The sequence below is a fragment of the Plectropomus leopardus genome, chromosome 24 (genome assembly GCF_026936395.1).
Source record: "Plectropomus leopardus strain MGB_pleo_1.0 chromosome 24, ASM2693639v1, whole genome shotgun sequence".
Lineage (NCBI taxonomy): Eukaryota > Metazoa > Chordata > Actinopteri > Perciformes > Serranidae > Plectropomus > Plectropomus leopardus.
The window spans coordinates 11,998,554-12,017,015 of NC_142199.1; the positions used below are offsets into that span (position 1 = coordinate 11,998,554).

At 40.5% G+C, this 18,462-nt stretch overlaps 1 protein-coding gene across 5 annotated transcripts in view; it reads right to left on the bottom strand.

Moving 5' to 3' along the window:
- The window catches only part of LOC121963003 (FERM and PDZ domain-containing protein 4-like), an 84,413-nt gene that overhangs the window by 7,715 nt on the left and 58,236 nt on the right, over positions 1 to 18,462 (bottom strand). For all 5 annotated transcript variants that reach the window (XM_088074286.1, XM_088074290.1, XM_088074289.1 and 2 more), the window contains exons 3-11: positions 14,859 to 15,010; positions 12,407 to 12,509; positions 11,006 to 11,051; positions 9,439 to 9,543; positions 9,051 to 9,158; positions 7,260 to 7,391; positions 5,083 to 5,202; positions 4,478 to 4,614; positions 3,850 to 3,976 (exon numbers count right to left, since the gene is read on the bottom strand). In XM_088074286.1, coding sequence (XP_087930412.1) covers positions 3,850 to 3,976; positions 4,478 to 4,614; positions 5,083 to 5,202; positions 7,260 to 7,391; positions 9,051 to 9,158; positions 9,439 to 9,543; positions 11,006 to 11,051; positions 12,407 to 12,509; positions 14,859 to 15,010 — 1,030 coding nt within the window. The remainder of the gene's footprint in view (positions 1 to 3,849; positions 3,977 to 4,477; positions 4,615 to 5,082; positions 5,203 to 7,259; positions 7,392 to 9,050; positions 9,159 to 9,438; positions 9,544 to 11,005; positions 11,052 to 12,406; positions 12,510 to 14,858; positions 15,011 to 18,462) is intronic.

Consider the following 18,462-nt stretch of genomic DNA (forward strand, 5'->3'; position numbering starts at 1 on the left):
AAAACGTGTGTTTTTTAGTGGCAGTTAGGAACATGTCCAGCCAAGTATGTGGCTAAACAGCCAAAACATGATTTTTTCCTAACCAAGTCTTTTTTTCTGCTAAAAAGCAGACAGCAGCAGACCACTATTCAAGATAACAAAAGCAGGTCATTTTTAACAAGAGTTTGGGACATTTCCAGTCGCTCTTGCGGCAACAAAATCAGGTATTCTTAACGAGTTTGGGACATGACCAGCTGTGTCTGTAGTGACCAACCAGCCTCTTTTTAATAAGAGTTGGGGACACATCCAGCTGCGATTGTAGCAGCAAAAGCAAGTGCTTTTCAACAACAGTTTGGGACATGCCAAGCCATGTTTGCCATACCACATTTTTATTTATTTATTTTTTTAACAAGAGTTCGGGACATGTCCAGCTATATTTGTAGAGACCAAACCAGGCCTTTTTTAAAACAAGAATTCGGGACATGTCCAGCTGTGTTTGCGGAGACCAAACTGGGTATTTTAAGAGACAACATGTCATTTTCCTAACTCTAATCAAGGGATTTTTGTACTTAAACCTAACCAAGTGTTAACCACAGCTTGGTCACATCTGAAAATTGAAATGTAAAAAAAATATCCGCTATACATGAAATGTAAAAATATGCGTAGTTTGCAAAAATGCACAATGCTAAAAATTATTCTGGCGGTTGGGTTATGCTCACAAAGGCAATACATTTGTAATGCAAAAGCTAAGCCTAATGCCAAGCTGCATTCATAGTCACTGACAACATTTGTCAGACTTACATGGTATAATATATATTGCGCATGTTCCTGATGTTGCATCCTAATTTAGAAATATCATCAGTCTCAGCAACAAAAGGCTAATTGGATGTCTGACCTTACCAGACATCTTCATTCAATATAATGTTGTTTATATGAAATTTTTGCTCAGTCTTAACCGCCACCTTTCCACAAAACTGAGTGAGCGGCCTCTTTCAACGAGGGGATGAGTGATAACTTCAAGGCCGTAATAAGAAAGCTAATTTGGAGCGTCAGTGTTTTAAATTGCATGTCAGTTTGTTGGTGTTTCTTTGCCATATTTCTCCCTAATGAGCAGAGGGGATATCAACTGCCACTGTGAATGCAAATGATTAGCCAGCAAATCACACTGCTCCGGCTTGAAGGGAAGAGCTCAATACCCCTTTGGTATGACTGGCATTCTATGAAAATAAATATGCACAAATATAGAGTTAAGGTGTGTTTAGCGTTTTAACATTCCTTCAACCTTTACGTGAAGCTGTGTTAGGTAGATTAAGTTGGGCACAGAGCAAAGTTAATTTGCCTGCTGATGAGTGATGTTGCCCAAATGTTCAGCTTGAGCGAGTACTTCATGGCTCAGAGACTGCGTGAATCATCTACAGAATATACACATCTTTTTTTCATCCACTCTTTTAATATGTAAATCCTTTAACCAATCAAAGAGGAGCCCAACCTCTATGAACATACTCTCATGTGTCCTTAACATCAGTTTAACATCCAAACATCTACTGGTTTGAGTTGGAAAGTAGCACTTTTACAGCAGCATACAAAAAAGAAAAATCTGATTCATCCACATGGTGACTAAGGGCGTTGTGCAAACTCTGAAGGGTTTTACACTTTTGACCTCATTATTATGTATGTCAGGCCAGCTATGAGACATTCAACTAAAGGAAGAGATAATTTAATTTGCAATGATCCTTCTTGTCTGATTTATTAATTTTGAAAACTGCTGATTTCACCCTGAATGTGTATGGTGAAATTACAGAAACACAGTGAGCTCAGACTCAAGGATTTTGCGGGTTTTGCAGTAAATCTAACAAAAAGGAAACCCCGCAGAGCACCCGCAAAGGGTGAAAATGCACCCTGAACCACGCTGCAGAGCAAATGCTGGCTCTGTGCTCATGTGATATTTGCACATATGAAAATTCTGTAATATGCAAATCATTTGGTGCAAAATTTGCCCCATTCTATGCAAACAATCCTCATTGTAAAAACAGTCCAATTCACAAAGAGGAGCTCTTACAGTCAGTGAAATTATTGGTGTCTTCAGAGAGTTGGTGGCATCTGAAACACATTTACAATGGGGTGGGCAGATGCTCTTTGCACCCAGGTGTACGCGGGGTGGAACTATGTGGTTATTTACACTTGGGTGTATACTCCTGGGTGTCCTAGAAATACGACCTAAACACCAATGGGTCTATTCAGCTTATCAGCGAAAGTTCATGTTCACAGTGTGCATTAAGCAGCTTTGTAGAACACGACTACTAACTAAGTCTGGCTGCACATTTGTAAGTTTTTTTTTTATAAATTCACCACCTTTATCTAAGAGAATATCCAAGATTGGCTAGTATTAACTATGACCTCTTTGCCCTAATTCTAACCACTTCCGACCTCAATTTGTCAACATGATGGGTACTGACCAATCACAACACACAGTGGGATCCAAAATAACATGTCTTAGGGGTGAGTGTAAATAGCAGAAAAGCTGCACAGTGACTATTCCCACCTCGGTGCAAATAAACACTCTGAAAGAGGTGTCACGTCCAGACTTTCCATTGATCATGACAACAGTGATTGTAGCCAGGGACATACTAGTCATACCTAATCTTGAGGATCTAAGGATCTGGCAACTTGTTATTCTGTTTTATTTTACAGTTTTCTTATTGAAAGAAATTCCATGAGCAGAGCTAAACCAGCGATGTGTTGGTTTCTTCTCTACCCTACACTCCTGCTCTGTCTGAGTCACTCAAGCCCCAAGCTCATTCATCACTACTGAAGATCTCAATCTTTGAAAATAGGTCAAAGATATGCAGTGTCATTTTTAAAAAAAAAAGGCAAAGTAATTTCCTTAAACAGCTAGGCTCTTCTTAGAAGCAAGGATTAGCCAGGATTAATGCATATTTGGTGCTCTTTTGAGTATTTTTGGCAGTGTTGTGATGTATGTGAGATCAACTCAAAATAAACTACGGGGCCCATGTTCATTGCAATGAACAAACGTGTCACCAACACAAATGTGTTTTTAATAACAGCACAGTGCTGCTGTACTCCCTCAGTGTTTCTTGCCTCATCCACATGCACTTATGATTCAGTATGAAAGCGTTTGTGTATTCTCACAGACTAAGATAGCCCTCCTGTATAATACATTGTCTAACAGAGATTCCCTTGCAGATAACCCTGTTTGCATGACAGCTGATAGTAAATCACTCACTTAAAAGATAATTGTTTTTTTTCAACCTGGCCCATATTTTCCATGTTTTTGTGTCTAAGTGACAAACGTAAGAGAATAAAAATGTATTTGATGATTTAAATGAGGTTTGACAGATTGCAATGAGATTGACATTGCAGCCTATTTCACAGTCTTGCCCAACACTAGACCAGTTACAAAAACTGTTGTTAGTTACCCTTGGAGTTGAAACCACTGCACAGGTTGTTTGTTGTGCCATGCTGCTGATTTGCACATGTCAAACTAAATCTGGGTGTCACAGAATAAACAGACCAGAAGCTGCCTGTATCATTAAAACAGTTTCACAAAGAGCTCAAAAGTTCCGCTCAAGTCGGATCAGCGGCCCCTGACCATGTGTGTGCGTGTGAATATGAATATCTTATTATGCACACAGTTTGATAACACATTAAGCCTGTTGTTCACATTAACATTCAAGGTCTGGCTCCACAAAGGGTCTTGGGCTGACAAGGGTGAGAACCTTTACAAGGTTGCGGATGGCAGCGAGGCTATTTTAGGATATTGCATCAGAAAACAGACAGTGTGTTTGTGTGCATATGTGTGTGTCAGAAGTTTATTAACAAGGGCAAAGAGAGACAAAGAGAAGTGCTTACTTTTTTCCCTGGAGGCACGAGGTTCTGGTTGGTTTTGAGGATGTGTGTCAGAGCCTTCTTGATGTTTTTCTCCTTCATGCTGGACAGCACAACAGGAGGCAGAAACAGCGGCAGACCCCACTCCTTTCTGTTGAGCCGAGATTGATTTCAGTATAAAAGACCTTTTTTTTTTTTACAATATGTGACTGACTGTGAGGGATTAAAACCTTGAACAAAACTTGAATTTTGTTGGTAAAAATTCTTAACATAAAAGCATCAGCGGATGCCATGAATTCTTTTGAACTGCTTGTTTGTGTGACTTGAAAAACAAATCTGTTTGTGTGAGTGGTTTTTGGATGAGGCCCAATGCTTAGAGGCCTTGTTGACATTTCTTCAGATTATGTGGTTTGATTGTTTAACTAGTAAACTTTGTTTTTAAGATGTCTCCAGCCAAGGAGGGAAACCAGGGCAATGACTCCCTGAATCTGTAAACCCATCAAAAAACTTTTAGAAGAAAAACCCAAACTGTCTAAGTAGGTCTATTATTTATTATTGATGGAGCAGCTCCAGGCTGTACAACCGTTTAACATTACAGATCATGTTTGTAGTGTCAAAACACACCCGCAACTCTATTTACACACAAACTTACTGGATGTATTTCAGGGAAACCTTCTGACTCTGCCTGGTTGTCATCGTGAGGATGTACATCTGCAGAGCAGCCAATCGTAACGCGGCATCATACTTCAGCTCTGGGCCGAACCGCTCCAAGACCACGTCGTTACAACTCTGCGGCAGAGGAGGAAGTTACATAAGATCCGAATGTCAAATATTTTTTCACACTTTGTCAAGTGCATTTCATCTCTGTCGAACGAATCCAAGCGGCAGCACATCCCCACTGAGCTGATATAAGTTCAACCTTTGTGGCTTGAGCTTCCTTCAAAGGGGAAACAGTTTCCCGTCCCTGATGAAGGACTCGGAAGCACAAAACACTGAACTCTGACAAGAAAAGATGATTAGTTTTCTTTCTCTCAGGCTATTTCACTTTCACTAATTATCAAACGAATCCTATGGGGAAGCAATTTATTATTTCAGAGACAAGAGGTTTATACAACAGTGGGCTTATTTGAGGAGTTTATTTGCAAATGGGGATTTTGTCTTGACAGTATCTGTTCTGTAACTTTGTGAATCGTCCCTCTCAAAGTCGACAAGCAGTTTTTACAGAATTCGTTCTCGGACTTCACTGATCTTGCTCACCTGTACATAGAGGTATTCAAATGCCACAGCGTCTCGCCGCAGCAGCTCCACAGGGTCCCTGGGCACGAAGCTGATCCGAAAGAAACACTTCATCTTGTCACAGCCGGGCCTCTGGGTCACCTGGAGGTCAGAGGAAGGAGACAGGAAGGAATAAAGAGAGAACAGATAAACGGAATGTCACAGATGAGTAGAAGTGGCAAATGTTTGAGTCCTTGCACAGTTTCAGTCCAAGTCCTGAGTGAAAGTCAGGAAAGAAAGGTGTGCTATAATTGTAGCAGTAATAGAGGTCACAGCAGCAGTAGAATAGTAATCTTATCTAGCAGTGGCCGGTATTACGAACTGTGAGGCGTGGAGAATGTGGGCATTTTCCAGGCAGAGAGGGTCAGACAAAACACCATGGTGTTGTATTATGGGAACTGTAGAATCTAGTGTTTTAGCAGCTTGAGCCATACTAGGGACTACAAGTCAGGATATGTGAGCCTGAATCGCATCAATGTTGATCTTTCTCCCAATTTAATAGAAGTTTAATACAAAATTAATGGAGAATCAGCACAATTATGATGAAAATAAAGTACTAATTTAACTGAAGAAAAGGAATGGAGATGGTATGAGCAAAATACACATCAAGTCCCCCTCTAGACAGCTTTTAAAGCATGTAAAAATACTCAGCGATGATTCATATTTTGCCTAAAACCTTCTTTCCCACATAAAGAATTGATTTTTTTTAAAAGATATTTTTTGGGTGTTTTTGACTTTAACTGACAGGACAGCACAAGCGTGAAATGGGGAGAGAGAGACTGAATGACATGCAGTAAAGGGCTGAGGCCGGAGTCGAGCCTGCGGCCACTGCGGCGAGGACACAGCCTCTATACATGGGGCGCCTGCTTTATCCACTGAGCCACCAGGCGCCTCAGAATTGAAATTTTGACATCAAACACGTATTTTCCTCCATTCTGGTCACTTCTTACGCAAAAAAATGTACCTTTTCTGTATCAATCTACAGTGTAAATGACAAAATTAATTAGGCCAGTGTCAAATCAAAGACTGTTTCCCTGTCGATATGCGTTTTCTGTATTAGACAGCAATTGGCTTTTTAATTATTGACGTACCTAATCTAGTCTGCCTAGTGTACGTTTGAATCTTGCATATTAGGGAAGCACGCACACCCCACCCTTCACTAGATGAATGTAAAAAGAACACCTCTCCAGAAACAAACTTTGCACATATACAAGTCAGTACAGTCAAGGACAGACATTTTTTGGAGTGGAAGGTGACTTAAAGAACCAAAGTAAACATATTCATTATGCATCAGAACGGCTCATGCCAGTGTTATGTTGTCATACTGCAGCTGAACCATCATATTCTATAAACCAAACATATGTTTTGAATGTAAAATCTGCAGAGAAAGAGCTCTCAAACAAACACTGCGGAATAAAAAGTACAACATTGGCCTTTACAATGTATCGAAGTAGAGTGAGGTATTCCACCACTGCTGATTGCAGATGCAGTTGCAGCACCAGCAGCTGCATTAGTAGTGCCACATGACTGATATTATAACCACTTAACAACCTAAATACATGGTTGTGTGATTCAGCAGCAGTAACCTTGTTACTAAAGCTCTCTGCATTTGATTCGGGTTCTTATTCAAGACAAAAACACGAAATCAGCATCATCTTTTAAATATTGATTACATTTTATGAATTATTGAATATGCAAGTGTAGAAAGAGTGAGGGAGTTAACTTAACATTTCAAGGACTAACAGCCCTCTCCCACACACCTGTCACTAGGACTGACACTCAGCTGTATTGCAGTGAAGTGTATGGTTTTATTAAGCATGTCAGGGACTCTTAAACTGCCATTGTGCGTGCCATGTGTAAAACCTCACATCTGAACTGTGTGGTATGAATATTAAAATTGTCCTCTTGTGATCCTGCAACCTCATTAGAATGTAGCGGGCACTGCGGGTGAGTGTGCGTGTTGTGTGGTGTTTGTGTATTTGTGTGCGTGCGCGCGCGTGTGTGTGTGTGTGTGTAGGTGTAATGTGAGCTGTCGCCCCTGCTGTGCCAGCGCTGATAAATGACACTGTGGTCCGAATGCTGCTTGAATACTGAGTGCGTGTGTGTGTGTTTGAGTCAAAAGAGGCAGAGAAAGTGAACAAAGAGGAAACATCACCTACCTGAGTAAGCATCTCCTGTTCATGCAGGAGAAGCAGTTTGCTTCCAGAGCCTTCCGTCCTGTGCTCCAACACCAGGGAGAAGTGCTCGATGCACTTGATTGACAGCTTCTCTTGCAGAGTCAGGATCACATCCTAAAGTAAATGGACCTCATGATTTATTTTTTTTAAAACTGGATGGACATCAGTTTTCTTGCAAAGCATCGAGATGCCTCTTACAAGTATTTAAAGCTTTGAAAAAAGGCAAACAGCAAATTGTTATGAAATGCCCAAAGGATTTTCAAAATAAATAAAAAGGCAATTTGCTTAGGTTTAAAAGGGTTAATAGTCATGCTTATATGTATCATCACAGCGAACTGTTTTTGCAGTTAGTGCACAAGAAATCAGTGTACTTTCAGTTTTGAACAAACATGTAGAGATGCGATATGTGCGGCAAAACATCAATCAGACTGCAATGTTGGAGCACTGCTGCCAATTTAGCCTCACTAATACAAAGCAAAATATTTTCCCCATATTGTTTGTTCTCCAAAATGATTTTTAAAGTTATCTCACCGCCATCTGTCATTTGGTTAAGCCCTTTAATGCTTTCCCATTTCCTTTGTCAATAAATCAATAGTGTGTTTTTCTTATTGGTTTTAAAAGACAACATCACATCTCGATCCTGGCCTCACTCCATAAGCTCCCTGTTCATTTTAAGGATTTTATCACCTTTCAAGCATTTCTGGGTCTGGCCCCAAGCCACATAGCACATAGGACCTAATATGAGCCAGTCTTCAGCCTTAGACCCTCAGGTAGGGCCCTTCTGTCCGTTTCAAAGTTGAGGTTTAAATCCTAATGAAACCTTGCTCCTACAATCAGGGCCTCTCGGCTTTGGAGGGACACGCTTGAGGATATAAGGCTCACAGAGTCAGTTACTCCTTTTGAATCAATTCTTAAAACTCATTTTTATAGACTTGCTTTTATGTTGTCTTACAGATATTTAATGTAAGTTTAGCTTGATTTTGTCTTGCTCTAGTTTGGCTTTCTGTTATTACATCTCCTTCTGTGTATCCTGCTTTTACTTCGTACACACTTTGTCTGTGTGGGGGCACTGCCATCGGGTGTTGCTATGCAGTAGTGTTTGGGTGGGTGAAGCATGGCATCTGCATGAATGCCAGGACCTAAGGTTTCCACGCAGAACGTTACATTGCAACACAATGATCAATATTATTTTCTTAACTTTAAACACAACACTAGTCTTTGCTCCTTAGCTGTGCACTGGATGGTTCGTGCCTTCACGTTGGCCTTTCAAAATTGAAAATGAACACTGAATCAGAAATTATCCCTTACATATTTAATATAAACACAGAATTCTAATACAGGTCATTTTTGACCAACCTATGGAGGACTGTAGGTTCCAATGAGGGTTAAGAGGACAAAATAAATTTCATTAATCATCAAACTAAAGACCTTGTTAAGATAACTTTACAGTATTCCCTAAGAAAAGCTAAGAAAAGTAGTGACTCAGCCCTTTTGCTCCCTGATCTACACACCGGGAGCCACGGTGGATCACAAGTCAAAAAATTTAAATGTGCTCTTTGCCACCTTGCCTGAATAAATGAGTTGCTCAAACAAATGGAACTCAAACAGTGATTGAATTTCATGGTCTGTGTGTGTGCACCAAGACACACTAATTTGCACTCTAAATGAATTCCTCCCTTTGTAATTATGGATGCTGCAGAGACTGCTAATTTTGCAGAGTGTGCCATAGGGGGTGGGGCGCACAGAGACACACACACGCGCACACACACACACCTTGATAGAGGTACTGCTGTCAAAGCGAAAAGACTTTGTCTGCCCGTTCTCCAGGTAGACCTTCAGGACATTTGGCATGAACAGAAGAGAGTTGTCCTTCACCGGGTTCTGCAAAGAAGGGAATAGGATCAGTTTTTTCATCCTTTGAGGTCCCCTCAGCAGAAGACAGGTGAGGTTTAATACATGAAATGATTCCATCAAAGTGGCATGTCACAACACATTTTTGTGATTGTCTTATCTGTCTGGCATTCACGGAACTGTCTGTCTTATGAGGTAACCATCTGGCATTGCTTATATGGGTCATACATAAGTGTGTGTGTACATGTTTGTGTGTGTGTGTGTGTGTGTGCGTGTGTGTGCGTGTGTGTGTGTGTGTGGTAGAACTGACTGGAACCTGGCCGTTTATAATGACCTCCTCTGCAAAGCGCACTTTGACCGGATTGGACTTGAGCATGGCTTTTTTGGCTGCACTGATGAACGCCGATTTAGGGGACTAAGAGGCAAACGTCCAAAAATTGAGACAGGGAGTGAGAGAGGAAGGACAGGAGAAGAAAGAGACAGACAGACGGAGGGAGGGAGAGAGATAAGAGAAGCATAAACACATGCACAAATGAAGAAGTGGAAAAAAAGGAACATGCTTCAAGCACATTAGCAATACATGTACCACTAAGAAAATCAATAAACAATTAACTCAATGAACTTTCATTTCCTGAAAATGGTTAAGTGCAAACAAGGTCCGACCAAACAATATTTTGTTTACCAGAGACACAACAGAACTCTTCTTGTTGTCAACAAATCCTATTGACAGACCAAAACATTAGTACGTGTCTTAATACTTTCTGACTCTCTTACCTCGTTTCTTCACACTCAATTCTCCATACCACAGGGTTTCACATACATTCATTTATTTGTGATGGCCTGCAACAATTAAAACGTGCTGCCACTATTTTTGGAGCTGGACTGTGTATTAGGAGTGCTGTTGAAGTCTAAAAGTTTGCATTCGCTCACAGCAGTTGCTCCATCGATCTGATCAGATCTAAATGGATCAACAGATTATCAAACCCTTAAGACGCAAACTGTGGCTGAAAACCAAAAGAAGTCATGGAGAGCTATGTCTGTGCTACATTCACGGACCCGCAAAAGCCTCTGAATTTAGAGAGGGAGCACAGAATGATACAAAGGAAAAAAAGTTTGCCGTCCGCCTGATGTGTCAAGGCCCCTGAATATTTATCTCGACCTTGAAAACAGCACATGACAAAACACTAACAACAGTCAAAAACTGGGCAAAGTCATTGTGTGATATAATAGAAAGCTCTATTGTTAAAAACTGTTGAACTGTTTTACCTTGTTTTAGACAGTAATGGAGGTGTATGGCACAGATAAATAAGTATCTGGCTCTATGTACAGACAATAAATGTCAGTGGGATCAGCTTTTTTCTGGCACAATCTTTTCATGGGATTGTTGACAACAAGAAAAGCACTGAATAACACCAGCCTTCTCCTTGAAATGCAGGCCAGCATTTCACAGCTCTGGAGGAGAGTCAAGGCGTACTCCAACTGTGAGAAAATTGCAGGTACAAGCCACAAATCTACACCTCTGCAAATATGATATCAAGGGCAGACACTGCCACCTCTAGAGGTGAATTTATTTTTCAAAATTTTGAGAATTCAGAGAATTGCTGGTTATATACCTTGCATGAAACAGGGGATACTGAGTCATGATGACCATGTTCTGATTTCTGATATGTTCAATGAATGAATGGTTTTTAAGTGAAAGTGGTTTACAAGGCCGAGATAAAGAGAGAGAAACGGAAACGAAACTTCGTATTCAGAGCAGCAACACATCTATATATACAGAGTAATTCTTTCCTCAATTTCATTTCAGCGCTATTTAGATAAACATATCTGATGCATACAAACTGTGCAGCGCATTTCGCAAGAGCTGATTTACTCACAGGATACGGTTGGACAACAGTCAACATGATGGATTCTTTGCAGCTCCTGAAGCGAGAAGACAGCAAATCACAGAGTCAACAGAAATCATCAGAAAGCAACAATCATGGCAAACAACAATGGCAGATAAGGGGAAGGAACTTGATTAGCTTGGCTGAAATGGAATGAGATGCCTTTGGCAATCCCCACTTACAAGCAGACGCAGTTAAAAGTCGAAGGACACACACATACACATACACTCATTAGTTTCCCATTAGAAAAAAAAGTGACAGCATTTCCAGCGAATCGAAACATGACTTCAGTCACGGTTGACAGAGTGCATTGAGATAGCTTTTTCTTTCTTGTTATAAATTCAGAATATTTATTTGTCTTGATGTTATGTGATGATGACTATGTTTGTGTGTTAAGCAGAACTGTATTAACTAAACATTATGCAGATGGGTACAAAGCATGACTCATACTTGGCAAGCACTTTAAAAAAAGTTGCACATAGTTTTGTGAAATTAAAGACGAGATTTTAAAAGTTATGTATGCAACATTCAGAGCATTGATACAGCAGCAAACCACCGTTTGATATGTAAAGATATAGCTGAGTAATGGCATTCTGAGCAGAGCGTATTCACACTACCTCTGCGTGTGTTGTAATATGAGCATCTCTGTGGTTTGCTGTAGTAAAGTGCTCTTTCAGCCTGTGTAGTGCATTTGTGTATCTCGCCGTTATCGGCACGGTGGCGCTGAGTAAGTGTAGTGCTCATCCTCTGATTCCCCCCTGATTAATTATGTTAGCTCTGTCGCCACTGTTGCCAATGTTTAGGGCTGTTAATGGAGTTAGCATTTTAGCCGCCAGCCAGTTAAGGCATCTCTATGTTGAGAACCACGTAGAGACGATATTTTAGCATTTAAAGTATTCTGTCCTTTAATTTTGTTCAAGGATTTAGCATTTAAACCACACTCTGTTTCAGAATGAGTATGCAATGATCAATGGATTTTATAGATTATGACAGTTTAGAGGGTTCCCCAAATTCTCGCTCACCATATACATATCCATCTATCCATGAAGATGGTTTGATTTAAATAGGCTGAGATTTTAAGATATATCCACCTCTGCCACTTTAAAGGTGAACACCACTTTGTTTTTGGTATTCACATCATTAAAAAAATTATGATTCAAGAATAAAACAGGTGAAGGGATCTCTCAGCATCCAGACAGATAAAAGTCCAACAATGTGCATGGCTGGCTGGACACCATTATATAGGAGAACCGGCCCTTCAAATTTGAGCCATTAAACGTAAGCACGGGTTTGGGTAAGGATTTCTTTTGTATTTCTCTGCCTGATTAACCTCAAATACTTCGGCTTTGATTCTGATGTATCACAGTGTCCCCGAAGGTTTTTTGTATTCACCTGACAAGGTCGATGACTCGTTCTCTTGGAGCTGAGCTGACGGCCTCATCGTTGATCATGATGATCTCATCCCCAGGCAACAGCTTCCCCTCTGATGGACCACCTACATGCACAAAAACACATGCAAACAAGCCGTAGTCGACCAAACAGCAAATTGAGTTTCACTCTGTCAGCCAAAGGTTGTCTAGATATTTATCGGTGCAGCTGAATGAATACTGCAAATGTGTGTGTGTGTGTGTGATTTTGTAAAAAATGGATATGGTGTGATAATTGATAAACAGCTGCGTCCTCAAGCACATATATTCCTTTGCTTGGCCAAAAACTCCTAATACAATATTCATTAGTTCAATTGTCTGCTTGGAATTCAGTGCCGATTGATCAGTGAGATGCCTAATCACTGTGTGTGTGTCTGTGCTGCCGCTGAAGCTGAAGCTGACGGCTGACAGGAGACTGTAGGCAGCGGTTTGGCACTAATTTGGCAATGAGCCAATCAACCAAAAAATAAACAACGGTTCCAACTTAAAATAAATTTGTGTTTATTTTGTTTCTTGCATGGGGTCAATAGTGCTTACTTGCGCAATCATGGGCTGGAGAAGCCAACAGTCTGCATGGTGTCCTTCTAAACAATCATTACAACGACTACGTGCACTGATTAGCACTCTGCAAACAGTAAGGAGGAACTAATAAAGTCATTCAGAGAAATCTTTCATCATGCAAACTCTGGGATTCCTGTACTACACTAGCACAGCTAGAGTCAGGGTTTGTTTTCCTACTTTGCTATGTTACACTTATTTCATTTTCTCTTTTAACATCATATAATCCCATCGAAGTGGACTGTTTTTGGTGCAGGCATTGAGCACTGCTCTTCTTGCTGTCAATCAAAACATCCATAGGGTTGACTCGACCTTTGAAGCAGAAAATAATCCCTCACGTTGTTTCAAAAATTACAAACTTGATCCATGTGGTATTGTTAAGGGAAGACTCTGCAGGTAAAGACAGTCTTTTAAAGTGAATTTTGTGAATATAACCATGTGCTCGCAGGAAGCGATGCAAAATTCACAGGCCAGTCACTCGAAGAAAACCATGAATATAAAACATTTGCACCTTTCACACATATCATATCAATGTTTCTACAGTGCTGTAGTATGAGTTGACTTGAGTTGTCATCAGGTGGACATGGGGACGGTGTGTCACCTAGGCAAGATGCATGCCAAGCTGCAGACCACTGTTTGAGAACAAAGGCTGTTTTTTAGTGAGTCATCACTGTGTGCCCCCGGGAATTAGTGCCACGACAGGCATTTAAATTTCATGCTGGCATAGTGCCACTTAAAGCACTTGTTTCATAGTGTCTTAAAAATCAAGTATTTTACGCCAAAACAGGATCTTCACCCAGAAGAGATGCCCGCCAAGCTTTAGGATGGAAAAACAACAAAACCAGTTTTGCTTTAGCCACAACTGTGGTTGTTTTTTAGTGACCCGCCACTCTTTTTCCAACGGAGATAATGCGATGACAAGGGGTTTGTTTTTTACAGAGACATCACTGTCTTTCCAGGGGGAATTGTGCTCTATAAACAGTCTTTCCCGAATCATAACCAAGTGGTTTTTGTCGTAAACCTAACCAAACATTAACCGCAGTGTGTCAAAATGTACGGTATTAACGCAGCCACTGATTTTTTCTGCATGACGTGCGCAGTTACCAGCAGAAAATGCAGAAAGTGAAAAATGGTGAAAATGGTGTTTTGATAATTATATTCACATTATACGACCTTTTATTCCAGTTTCAATATAAAGAATATTGGCCAAAAACATGAGGAAATACAAATCTCTCTGTTTTAAATAAACGCTCCTGTTTCCCTTTCAAAATAAAAGCCCTCTGACAACGTTTATGTCGACAGAATCCTGTCAGTTGTTGGCACAAGGCATTTTATTGCGAAATATTTTCAGGACCATATTGTTGACTGCAGGATCCTGCACGTCTTCATAAATGAGTGGAATATGTGCTAATAATTGTGGAAATGCAGTAGTCATAGCAGCAGGCAGCTCTGCAGCAGTGTCACAGCAACAACGCTGTCAGTCTGAACATGGCGAGCGTGCAAGACGCAGCAGTTTGGGAAGGTTGCTATCATGCGCTGCTCATGCATGCAGTGTGTCCTGGGCGTTTGGGGCGATGGGGTTTCAGTCAACAAAGTTAAGGTATAAGCATGCATGTCTAGTGAAACCACTTGAAACAACAAAGTAAACAAGCTAAAGGCAAGTAAGAGAAATGATTTGAGTTGACACATTGTTTTCTTGATAGTTGTTTTACGCTTGAGGAATATGGATTGTGTGACACCAATATTGATAGTTATTTCTATCAAAGATAAGCTTTAAAGCCCCGGCATGTTGGATTCGACCATCTTTGACTTTGGTGACTCCCTGTGGTAATATCAGAAAAGACACTGCCACAGCCTACCTGGTGTGACAGAGCGGACCACCACCGGTTTCTCACTGCCTGCCACAAAGCCGAAGCCCAGGACTGGGTCCCGTCTCATCTCCACCAGGCGAGGGGTGGGTGGGACCCCATCCAGGTGAACCTCCTCCAGGGAGCTGCTCTGGGACACTTGGCTGGAAAATACAGGAGAAGAGGAACATGGTGACTGAGACAAGTTCAACCAATACTCTCTGTGGTAAAACAAGGACATCGTACAATTCCCCTTGACTTTGATTCACATACAGTTTGCTGACGCACTTGTCCATGATGTAAAAGTGACTCAGCTAGTTTCACTTCAGGAGGACATGTAGCAGGTAATGAGCACCATAACAGTTACTGGGATCAGACCTGTGCTGCTTGTTAGAGGAGGGTCTCTTCAAGAATATGATATACTGCACATTAAAATCGAATCAATTCAGTCATCCCTACAGTGGGAATTAGTTTGAGCTCTGAAAGAAAACATTAAACTTATAATAAATGATTTGAGCTATCCAATCAGCTGCTCATAAGTCAGAGCCTTGGCTCAGGTTTGGTCATTAGCAAAACATTTTACGCTTAAGAGCCACTTTTAAAAGAGAGCACAGGTCGCGCATTCATAAAACACCTCAAATGTGCAATCTGGAACCAATTTGCCTCTGACATCCCTATAGGAGTCTGCAGACTACTCCAAATCAGAGCACAATGATCATGTTATCAAGTCACAATGATATAATATTAAGGTGTAAAGGTAAAAAAGGTCTGTTAACTGCTGCTGATGATTGCTATTATCATCATATTTTCACAATATCATGTATATGGCCATCAAGTGCATTTCAATGGTCATTTAAATCTATGTGGACTTGATTTACAAAACCCTGAAACGCTCGGTTTGTCAGGTTAATGCTCAGGTAGCAGACTGGTCTCACACCAACATGAAAACAAAGCCCATGTAAAGCAAATGAGGATCTTTTGTCTTGTTCAACCCCCCCACGTAAGCAGATGGGACATTAGCCAAACTAAAAAAAAATCAAAATTCACATCCAATAAATTTTAACTTGCTACTATGCTAATGTATGTTCAAATGCTCATTTTTTGGATAAGTTTGATGCTATAAAAAGTTGTTTTGTTTTTATTATGATATATGTGTGTTAGACACACAGTTTAAAGCAGTTAAGAGTATGTCAATTATGTCCAGAGCATAGTTATTTTAACCAAAACCACAATCTTGCTGCGACCATTCGTAATAGACTTAACACTCACGTAGTTTTCTTGTTTCCAGCTTGTTATTTCAACACATTTCATGCAAACACGACATGATGCCTTTTTAAGAGGTTGGGTCTATTTCATGTATTTCTGTGAGGCTGTGTTGTCAGTGGATAAAGTAATGCATGCTCAAAACATTAAAGCAAGAACTTTCGAAGTTGAGCAAAAGTCCATATAAGTTACTACTTATTTGATTTTCCCCGCAGCTTATCAGGTCGATTTTACTCAGTATATGTATGTTAAACAATGCAAAATGGTGTGTCTGGAAATAAATCCTTGCTCTTTGCGATGGACCGACGCCAAGCCATGGTGGCATTTCCCTGATTAAAGAGAGATCTGTTGCTGGCTGTATGGGTTCACCAACATTTAATGCAGCGTTAATGTAGGTTAATATTGGTGAAATATCACATTGTCCTTTTCGTTGCCTTATTGCAAGTCACTCAGGATGAGAGCACCACTAAAATGTAAATGTACCATATTAAATTAAACCTTCCTGCTCGCTGAACCTCAGACGTCTGTCTCGACCGGGACACTGAGAATGCTGAGTGCCTGTTAATTAAGAGGTGATATATGCTTTCAGTGGGGTTAACTCATTCTCCCTCTGTCTCTACTTCTACCTCCCTCCCTTCTTCACAGCTTAAAAAGCTCCCTTGGCAGCCATCGCCTCCTCTCTGCACATTAAGTCCAGTACAGGGTGTCCATTGTTACCTGGCCAACTTCCATTCCATCTTTGTCTGCCTCAACTGTCCATATAGCAGAGCATAATATATTTTCCTGCCTCATCTGTCCTACCCTTCACATAGTCACAGATGCTACGACACTAAACTTTCTCTCTTATTTTATCAGGTAATATTTTGATATTTTGCCTGACCAATGTGGTTTAACCCACGAATATTTTTAATGTGTATATATATATTAGTTATACACCTGCAGCTTTGATGAAGTATGTTCCAGCCATACACATTGCGACTTTATATCCAACCAATCCGGATCAGTCTCAATCTCTGCCACCTTCTTTCCCTTTTGCGCTTTCTCATTCTCTCCCTCATCATTGCATTGATCTGTATTGTAGATACGGCACCGAAATCTCAAACTAAATCTGTCTGTAATGAAGCAATGTTCCAATCTGTGATGTGGGCTCATCTTCCCTGTCAGGGTCAGTGGGGTTTAATCCCAGCGCTGCGATGTCAGGGGGTCAGGGGAGAGCTGAATACAAAAAGGTCAAATCCTGGTGTTGCCGCCTGTCAGGATGGGGAAAATCACGCAGAGCCAAATGGTTTCAGAAGCCTACACTTTATTGTATTTAACAGGCTATCGACAAATTTTTCAGGGATACCGACATGGAAAAATGCTGAGAATAATATTACATTTCAGGTTTAAGTCCATTACCAAGAGAAAGTTTTAAGGAACTTCAATGGATGAGTCAAAAAGATGTAATACAGTCCAGGGCAAAGAGTAGTACGTTACAGTTACATAACAAGCTTAACAGACCTAGCTAACCTAGACTTAGCCATCTGGCATCACATACTTTAACTGTGCATATGAGAAGGTCTGGGTGACAGATATTATGCGACGATAATAATTTGGCAAGGTTTTTTCTATTTTGTTTTAAATTGTGCCTTATTTTTTGCCAACCCAGGCAATGTTGCAAACAAGTGGGGAGAGTTCATTTATAGCACTGCCAGATTTGCAGGATTTTTCTCACAATGGCACTTAGACTTTTCAAGCATTTAACTTTGTTCAGACAGGCCTATTAATCTCGTCACTCCCCTAATTCGACGCTTGCGTAGGAGTACGCATCACTGTCTGGTAGACATCTTGAAGTGGATGTCAAGAAGCTACCTAAAAAACGAAGCTGTGGTGATAACAACTAAGATTCGCCCGGTCCTCACTCAGGAGCTACCTCTTCATATGATACATCAGACCATGCAAGACCAAGTAAAATCCTAAACATGCACCTATTTATGTGGTAAGAGTTCACATGTAACAATGGCCATTTGAAAGACCGTTTGTTCAAATAAATCAACCCAATTGCCAGAAAAAATGTTAGCACTATATGCTTTTGCAAACAATAGATATGTTAAATGTGTGTGTTTTGTATGTGTATACAAAGGATATGTTAAAAGGTGAAATATCGGAATTGGCCAACATGCTGATTTTTGCAAATATCACAATGAATCAATGTTATGTATCCTGAAAAGCATTGTATTTTATGTCTCCATTTGCTGATGGGCCATCACAATAACAGTACGCATAATGTGAAGTTAATACTTCTGTAGAAGCCACTTAATCACTAAAACTAGGTGGGAAAAAACTGGATATATATTGATACTGGTATCAGTCA